The sequence below is a fragment of the Etheostoma spectabile genome, unplaced genomic scaffold, assembly GCF_008692095.1.
Source record: "Etheostoma spectabile isolate EspeVRDwgs_2016 unplaced genomic scaffold, UIUC_Espe_1.0 scaffold00001009, whole genome shotgun sequence".
Taxonomy (NCBI): domain Eukaryota; kingdom Metazoa; phylum Chordata; class Actinopteri; order Perciformes; family Percidae; genus Etheostoma; species Etheostoma spectabile.
In genome coordinates this window covers 34,072-43,940 of record NW_022602677.1, presented here as the reverse complement: position 1 = coordinate 43,940, position 9,869 = coordinate 34,072, and the positions used below count along the sequence as shown (strand labels likewise).

General features: G+C 39.5%; 1 protein-coding gene across 1 annotated transcript; it reads left to right on the top strand.

The window, feature by feature from the left end:
- The first annotated feature begins 745 nt into the window (after positions 1–745).
- On the top strand, positions 746–9,624 carry LOC116674785 (differentially expressed in FDCP 6 homolog). The gene is given in 14 exon segments (XM_032507043.1): positions 746–1,076; positions 2,655–2,811; positions 3,258–3,398; positions 3,401–3,441; positions 4,446–4,673; positions 4,774–4,855; positions 4,858–4,919; positions 6,707–6,766; positions 6,889–6,997; positions 7,103–7,401; positions 7,487–7,653; positions 8,117–8,315; positions 9,143–9,233; positions 9,374–9,624. Coding segments are annotated over 14 exon segments (1,929 nt in total). The 5' UTR covers positions 746–980; the 3' UTR covers positions 9,571–9,624.
- The last annotated feature ends 245 nt before the right edge of the window (positions 9,625–9,869 follow it).

Here is a 9,869-nt window from a genome sequence, read left to right as displayed (position 1 = left end):
ACAACTTTTACTGGGCTTTTAAATTAAGCTAAATTAAATGAGTGTATATGTAGCAAGCTAATGCTAACACCCGAGTTAAAGCTAAAGTTATCTAATAATTTAATTAACATTATAGTTTACGTGACAGTTAACGCTCGCTAGAGCAGGAGAGAAAACTAGCTAGTTTGTAAATAATACAGTTTGTAAATAATACAGTGACAATAAAATAAATACTAATGAAATCTGTTCGAACTAAATATGTCTCCTATAGTCCTAGATTATATATTTTTTTCCCTATTTTCACATTCATATTTAGTAGTAGTTGTACATTCTATACTGTCACCGGCCCTTGAAGGCGGCAGAGGTGCAAAGTAGTAAGCTACTTGAGTATTGTGGTTTGCTTGAGCATTTCTATTTTATACTTTATAACTTTCTACATTTATATGACTTTATTTACTCGCTACTTTGCATGTTAAGATTTCCTGACAAAACTTATGACATTTAATGTTATTTATAAAACATTATGCCTTGTGATAACGAATGGGTTACCAACAATATACCGGCATGTAGATTGTGAAAATTATCTCCACTACTACCTACATATAAGATTAAATTCGGATTATAGTTTAATGCATCAGTAAAAATCCAACTATAACGATAAAATAGTTTTAAAAGGTACTAATATACTATCTATCAAGGGATTTAACTTGTAATGAAGTATTTTTATGTTGTGTTATTTCTACTAAAGGATGTGAGTACTTCTTCTACCACTGGAAGGCAGGACCACATCGTGTTTTAAACAATCAGACCCTTCCTCTCCAGCAGTGACTTTGGATGGCCTGCAGGTGTCGCTGCCAGCAGGTTGGTAAAGCCTCATGCCTGCCTGACAGCAGCAACACAGTGTGGGTGTCTGCCTGTCACCCAGGGACCCTGAATCAACAGCAGAGGGAAGAAGAACAGACGTGGAGTTGGAGGAACCAGAAAGTAACTTTGCTGCAGACATGGACCTGCGGTCTGAGCTGCTAAAGTCCATCTGGTACGGTTTCACAGCCCTGGATCTGGAGAAGAGCGGTAAGGTGTCCAAGTCTCAGCTGAAGGTGAGTGTGTGTGTGTGGGGGGGGGGTCTTCTACTTGTAAAATTAGACTTTTTATTCGTATGACAATTCACTACCTTTTTTTACTCTGCTGCCTCATTTCCTACCTCAATTCATTTTCCATCACGTGGGCTCGCTCTGAGGAGGATGAGGTGAAAATATTTGAAATGCTCAGCAAACTAAATGTCACAAATGCATTTCTTCTTTTGTCTTTGTTACATTTAATTCTGTTTCAATAAATAAGTCTGTACGCAATCTGATAATACTTATCGTCCTCAACATTTCCTGTGTTTTTAAATGAAATGCTTTCCAACAAGGAACAAATTTGTTCTCTATATTTCAATACAAATGCTTTCACTGCTGAAAGAGGCACAATATGCACCTCTGTCTGCCAAGAGCAACAGTTTGCTCTCAGTCTCTACATGAATGGGAGCCCTCATCTCCAAGCTGTGCTTACACTGGACCTCCATGTACCAGCTTGTAGTGCAAAGGGTTCTCTGGCACTGGACCTGACCAGAGAACAGCAAGTTGAATAGACATGAGCCTGTGTACGTCAAAAGAACATTGTTACAGTGAGAGCAAGGACAAAGTGGATACATGTTGGTGATTATTGTCTCTAGCCACAGGACGTCAATGAAGCCACTGTATTTTGTTGATCTCATTGTTATGTCACTCCTTGGTCTTGCTGTGTATCAGACTCCATTTCCAGCCACCTCCACTTTCCTGCAATATGCTGCCTGCCGCTGCTGGCCCCCAGCCAGTCAGCCTCATGACTAGGCTTTTCCCCCCCATGCATGCAGCCTGTGTACAGGCATCATGTTCTTTACACGCGCTCAAAGAAAGAAGTTTGCATGCCGTGGCCTCAAAACCGACATGTTGTAGTGCACTGGAGACTAGAGACAGGATGTGGTTATGGCTCAACACACAGAGACTGGTTGTCTGATAACATGCAACAGATATCTTAAAACAGTGCATGCTCTCATTTGAAGACATTTATTGCAGTGAAAGTACAACTAGTAGTAGTACTACACTGATTACATATAGTAGTTTATGTAACTTATAATTTACTTTAAAGAACAAACAAAAAAACATATCCTACAAATCGTCTGAATTGTTTTCATGTCTCATGGATATTTTATTGTCCTTTTATTTTGTATTGCTATTATCACTTTTTTAATTCATATTCACTTGATATTTTCATGCACATTTTTCAATCCTATAACTATATTTTTAACAAGTCTCTTGTTTGTCAGGTTTGTCAGTCACCTGTAAAGCACTTCGAGCAGCACTGAATGTATGAAACTGCTGCACAAATTAAATTTGATTTTAGTGGTTTTAAACCAACTAAAAAAGTCCTTTTTTTGCAGTTCAAACATTGGGTCTTAAAATGTTTGCCATGCAGTACACTGACTTCTTACACCCACATTGTTTATTTTTTTGCACTATTGTATGTGCAAACAGCTGCAGCAGAAATATCAAAAATTTCAGTTCCCTAAAGATCAAATGATTATTTTTCTGAATGTGTTATTTATTTATTTTATTATTATTAATACTTTTGTCCTGTACATTGTGAATTTTCAGGTGCTGTCCCACAACCTGTGCACAGTCTTATCTATCCCACATGACCCAGTTGCTTTGGAGGAGCACTTCAGGGATGATGATGATGGTCCAGTTTCCAGTCAGGGTTATATGCCTTACCTCAACAAATACATCCTGGACAAGGTGATACAACTCAACTGTAATATAAGTATATGTAATATGCTCTTTTGTTTTGTCTAATTGTAATGTGTAGTTAAGTGTAATGTGTTTCATTTACCATTTCATTTCATTGCACTGCAATTTATTTGCTATTAATACTTAACTGCTTTTAAATAATGTGCATACAAAGCTATTTTAATATATATATATATATATATATATATATATATATATATATATATATATATATATATAGTTGCTCTCAGGACTGCGTACCAGGTCCCCCCCTTTTTTTTCTGCACTACCTATGCTTTATATTTTTATATTTTATATTTTTATATTTCATGTCGACACTGTAAGGGGGTTGCTTCAATCTCGTTGCACAAGTGCTGCACTTGTGTATAATGACAATAAAAACATTCTATTCTATTCTATTCTAGGAGGCTGTTAAAGTTTTTTTTCAATCTCTGCATTTTGTAATTGTAGGTTATTGAAGGCTCTTTATTAAGGAAAACGTAGATGAGCTCTGTTGGACACTTACAGCAAAGAAAAACTACCAGACGGACAAAACCAGCAGTACTGTTCTGCCAGAGAAGGATGCTTTTCGACTTTGGTGCCTTTTTAATTTCTCTCTGAAGACAAGTACCCTTTGGTGATGGTCCCTGATGAGGTAGGTTCAACTAGAATATATTTAGATTTAAAGGAATTTCTTCACACTCACTCATTATAATTTCTATCACAGATAAAACTTCAAAATAATCTTTTATTGGAATATTTATATGGGGAGTGTAAAAGCAGTTTCTATTATAAGATTATACAACCATGCCCATCTTGAATCAAAGTTGATAATGACAGTTGTTTCTAAATTTAGCCACTTGGATATATTTATATAGTTATTGTATCTAATGGTGAGGACAGTTCAGAGACTGTAGTCAGTAAGCTGTGAACTAAAGTGGTGGTGGTGGATCTACAACCACTTAATACACCCTGCCTGAAACCTGGTTTCTTGCCACGATGGAACGCTGTGCTCTTTTCATGCATCAGTGTGGGCTTGTTTCTCACTTGCAAACTCTCGGTTTGGTTTCCTGTTGTGTTTTTTTCACAGCTGCTGCCAAGAGAAAGCCCTACATTTCAAGGGCAGACTAGTCTCTATCATGCTGAGTTTAAGAAAACATTATCCAGTTTTATTTCATTATGTGCTTTACACCCACCAACCGCTGTGCGAAGAAATCTGTGGTGTAATGAGTACTACAATGTCGTAAATACTGTTACTAAAGTATATTTAATTAAGAAGTAACCTAAATGAAAGTTACTGTTGAGAAACGACATATTGGATGTGATCTTACTGTGGTGTTGTGTTGAAAATTGTAAACAACTAAAAAAAGCGCAAAAATAAAGTAAAACCATACTGCTCTGATCCTATCTGCTAATTAACTATTTATTGTGATTAGCTCCCCAACTGTAGTGAAGGAAAAAAACAACTTCAGAGAAAAGTTACTAAAATCAGTTCAATACAAAAACACTCCAAAAAGATCATAAAAGTACTTGATTCTAGTTGAATAAATAATAAACCTAGTAACTTCTTACCCTGAGTATAATGCTGCAAAGACAGATTTTTCAAATGAACCACATTAGTTGTCATTTTCAAGACCTTTGGTTTCTTTTCCTCTTTAGGTGGAGTACCTCCTCAAGAAGATATGTATGGGTATGAGTATTGAGTTCAACTGTGTTGAATTAGAGGACTTCTTTTCCCAAGACTCAGTGCAGCAGAGCGGCATTACCGTTTGGGTTTTTCTGGCGATGATGAACTCAGGAAAGATAACCAGAGGAATTGAAAAGACCATAATCAGCATGGCTATAGAGGAAGTATACAGGGAGATAGTTGGTGATGTCCTCAAAGAGGTAGGGGACCTATCTGCGACCAGAGGTATGTGTTTTGGTTTTCTGACTTCTTTGCATTGTGTTGGTGACAGTAGATGTGTGTCGGTCGGGGTGTGTGCAGGGTTATCTGTGGAAGAAAGGCCAGCTGAGGAGAAACTGGAAGGAACGCTGGTTCACCTTAAGGCCGAGCAACTTGTCGTACTACACGGGGAGGACCGCAAGGACTGCCAGGGCAACATCGTTCTGGACGGAAACTGCTGTGTTGAGGTAAGCAGCTGGAGGTGATCACCTTTCAAAGCTAAACACTGTTAACAATGGAAAGAACTGTGTAGTCATTGTCAGATTATCCAGAAAGAAAATACATACTGCTCTTTTGCTTTCTTTTGTACATTTGAGTCCAAATTTCATTCTTTACGCTAGTGGTTTCAAACCCAGATGTTGGTACTCCCCCCAAGGTGTCGCAAGATTAGGGTGAAAGTGGTCACAAGATGGTTAACAGATGTTTTGTTTTTTCTGTGAATTACTGGCCAATGTCCAAAGAAAGAATTCAATTAAACACTTGCTGAATTGCTCAAAATCCATAGTCATTTGCAACCAGTTATGAGGAGTTGCCTGTATAAAAATTATTGGGGTGGGGAGGAGGGCAGAACATTGTTTGTTTTGTTTTAAAGCAAACCAGTGTTATTTTAATTTGGACCCTTTTCTTGACTAAGGGCATTTCAGTTTGATCCGTAACAAAATTACAGGTGTGAAAACTCCTAAGAACCATGTTCTGGACCAAACAGACGATCCGTGGTCCGATGAAAAGAGGGTGTCTCGGTCCAGATCAAATTCAATCATCATTTGGTTCATTTGTAGTGTGATATATTTTTTGGATGGTTTGGACTTTCAGACAAGGCAACAAAATAACAACGCAACAAAATGAGCCATAGTAGCACATGGAGAGAGACCAAATGCCTAACTGACATTTAGTCCGACAGCTTCATAAAAAGCATGGTGGCCCAATGGTTAGCACTGTGGCCTCACAGCGAGAAGGTTTGTGTTCGAATCCAGGTCGTTCTGTGCCTGTCTGTGTGGAGTTCGTATGTTCTCCGGTTGCTCCGGTTCCCCCACCATTAAAAAATATGTACCAGTCAGGGCACTGGTTCAGATCTGGAGTTGGTCCCTGGGCGCTGTAAACGGCTGCCCACTGCTCCCTTGAGGGATGGGGTAAATGCAGAGAATACATTTTGCTACATGTATGTGTATGTGACAATCAAGTACCTTTCCCTTTAGAGTGCTCCATTGATTTTGTGTTGCATTTCTATATCAATGTCCGAATCACAATGGACAATTAAAAACAAATTACAAAAAAGTCAAAATCAATGCAACCAGAGAGTGTGTCATGGATCTAGTGACCTCACCTCTTCAACTCCAACCATTTATCAGATTTCAGGCAGCTCACTTTGGAGCCACAAAAGGCTTTATACATCTATTTTCACATATGCAGTAGTACTACCCAAGACCTGTTCTGCTTTTACATGTTTGCTTTTTTACGACGCAATAGTAGAACAACTTACTATTGTTAAGCTTTCTGTTAAGATGCATAACGCAGTGTTACTAATTACTTCAGGCCCCACCTCCCAAAAAAAAGAGAGAAAATTGCATAACCCTTTTCTGAACCTCTCTACCCTCAATAATTTGGAAACTAAATGTTGCTTTGTTTCAGATTTCCTCACAAATCTCACACAGCTCAAGTGAACTGAACTCTATAGTAGTGTACCAGCCTTGCTCTCATGAATGACCCAATCTGATACTGAAGCGACTGTTTCCTGGCTTTTGACATGAGCACAGGGTCAATCATTAGCTTTTCAATGCCACACAGTACCATACAATAACAAAATAACATTTAGGAATACATAGTTAGGTATGAGCACAACTCACAGCATTCCCCCGCTTACACTTCAAAAATCTGGTCAAGTCCTGTTATTTTTTAAGCAAGAGCTTTACACACTGCAACATGTTTTACTCCAAAGGAAAACAAGCAATCATTCTAAAATCATGCTTTATTATAGGAAGTAGACGATCAAATATTGTTTGGTCGCTCAAAATGGATCACAAACGTCTTTAACCCTGTGAGTTCACCATTTTTTTCTCCTCACCACTGTTTATTTGAGAAATGGCCAAAACAAAAGTAACAAGAGAAGTGAAGGAGGAATATTTATTCGTTACAATGAATGTTTTACTCGTTGAACAGGTGCTACCAGACCGGGATGGGAAGAGGTGCATGTTTTGTCTGAAAACCCTCTCCAAGACATATGAGATGAGCGCCTCAGACACCAAACAGAGACAGGAGTGGACTACAGGTCAGAGGACACTCACATTGATTGAAATAAAACACTACTAAGTCATGGATCAATCTTAAAAGCTTTATTTTCATATGAAGACTTTAAACACTTTCTTCTTCACAGCCATCCAAACAGCTATTAGGCTGCATGTGGAGGGGAAAACGTCCCTCCACAAAGATTTGAAAATGAAGCGTCGTGAACAGCGGGAGCAGCGGGAGAAGAGACAGCAGGCCAAGGAGGAGGAGCTGCACAGGCTGCGGGCCCTGCAAGAGGAACGGGAACGTAAGCTGGCGGAGTTGGATCTTCTGAAGGAGGCGCAAAAGCAGGCTCAGGCCCTCCTGGAGCAGGACGAGCAGAGGAGGCGCCAGCAGCATGAACAGCTCCAACGGGCCCTGGAGGTCCAGCTGCGAGAGGCTGAGGAGGTGAGTGTGGAGGCAAAAAAGGAAGAAAAGAGTTTGCATTCAGGAGCAAAAGGATTTGAGCGTTGATTCGTTCTTGCTTCTCAAGGCCCGGGTCAGCATGCAGGCAGAGATGGCTCTAAAAGAGCAGGAGGCAGAGAGGCAGAGGAAGAGGATCCAGGAGCTGGAGGAGATGCAGAAGCGTTTAGAGGAGGCGCTGCAGCTGGAGATCAAAGCCAGGCGAGATGAGGAGGCCTTCCGCTACGCTCAAGCAGGGTAGAGTGCTATGTAGCCGCCCTTGTCGGCTAAAGATGATTAGAGACATATGCACCTTCACAGCACAATAAGAATTCATTTGTTTTGGTTAAGAGCTTGCAAACAATAATCTGTTAGTTGTGTGAAGGAAGGTGCTCTGATGTGCAGACAGCAGATATTAAACTCAGCTGTTGAACCTTTCATGTTGCGTTATGTTCCTGAGGAAGTTGAGCTACCAACAGAGGAAGTTGTTAAACACTGCCATCAGTCAGATCTATTGTGTCGCTGTTTCTGTGCTCTCTAAACCTTTTCATGTAAAAGATGAATTGATCACATTAATTTGCAAACAGCTCGCATTAAGCTCTGTGCATCTTTGCTCACTATGATGTCTGAAACATTATATACATATTTGATCCTCTTGTGAGAAGTCAGTCATACTTTTCTAAATGAAAATGTTATTGTTTGTGTTCTCTGTGGTGTCCAGCTTACTGGCAGAGGAAGAGGAGAAAATGAAGGCCCTGATGAGACTGCAGGAGGAACAGGAGGAGTACATCCTGAAGACACAGAGAGAAAAGCAGGAGCTCAAACAGGAAATGGAGGCCAAGTCCCGGTCCCTGGACGAGGCGCAAAGGCAGCTAGAGGAGGTCCGCGCCAACCGGCACAGGGTTGACCAGGATGTAGTGGTAAGAACCAATAAATACAAGCCTCACAGTTAAATAGGAAAACAATCAAATCATCCAAACTACATTTAACTGAGTCAAAGCTATTGATCTCTCTGAGGAAATGTTGCTTATTGAGGATTTGTGTGTTTTTGGCTTAAATTTGATGTTGCACACCTGTAAATTGGATTTCAAGCCTATACTACTTTCATTAATTCAATACATTTTATTTGTGAAATTGTGTTCATTTAACCAGGTAAGAGCTTGTTGAGATTTAAAGCTCATTTACAAGGATGACAGAGCCAAGACGACGCCATCTACGTACATGTAGTTACAGACAGGGCAACACATTACAACATGCAGTATAACACAGACATTAATGGGAAAAAAACGACAGCTTTTATAGTCTGTCCTTTAAAACAGTTCAATGATTTTAAAGTCCAACCAGCAGCACAGTTTTAAACAAGTGTAAGTCTAACTGGTTCACTTATGCCTCCTATCTATTTACAGAGGCTTACTCTGTCCTTTGGAGACTTTTAGTGACTTATTTTATGAAGTTTTTGGTTTATTTTTAATTTAATGGTATCACTAGTACAAAGTGGGGTGTTATTTCTGTTTTGCTAATCTCCCTAAAGAGAGCCAGTATTGAACATTCCTCTATATTGTAATTGTTAATATCTTTTCTTTAATGTGACAGAACTTTGTAACCTCTTATTACTTATATAGTTAGATATACTTATTACTGATATTGTATTAATTGTAGTCGGTGGTATTGCTAACAGAAGTTTATTTCTTTATTGCTTGTAGGTATTGGGCATTCATTTTAATGAGCTGCTGTTTGTCTCTGACAGGCTGCACAGCGGAAACTTCGCCAGGCGAGCACCAATGTCAAACATTGGAACGTCCAGATGAACAGACTGATGCGACCAATTGGACCAGGCGGTATGTGTCCCATCTGCTTATTTTTTAACCAGTGAACCTCTTCTCTATTTCAGCATCTGTTTACAAAATCTGATTTCACTGGCCTGCTGTAAACGTTCTCTCACTTCATTTTTTGAAGTATTTTGTTTGTGCTATTTTAGAGAAGAGACCATCGTTGGGAAGCTCCTTCTCAAGCTTCCAGATCCCAACACAAAGAGATCCTGGTCTGCGTCTCAGAAGGAGATCAGGATCAGAGGATCAGGACGAGGAGAGCAAAGAGAATGTTGACACCACAGCTGGATGTGATTTAGAGAAACGCCACTCCCATGCCTCTAATGGAGACATGGACATCCCCTGAAAACATGACTCAGACAGGCTGCGTTGGTCAATTCTGGTCAGTCTGTAAGGTTTTCTGACTGGAAGGGCAAGAGATGAAAACAGTGGAACATCTACACTTAAAACTGAATTTACTACCAAAAGTACTACCATTTCTATTAAATGTTAAATTTACTGACCTCATTTCACAGACGGAAACAGTTTAAAACATTTGCATTTGCAGAATCAACTAATGCTTTGACTGCAGCCTGTGTGAGGCCTGTTGTGGACATAAACAATACCTCAATGCAAAAGAAATGAGCTGTAAGCAAGGTCCTGGAA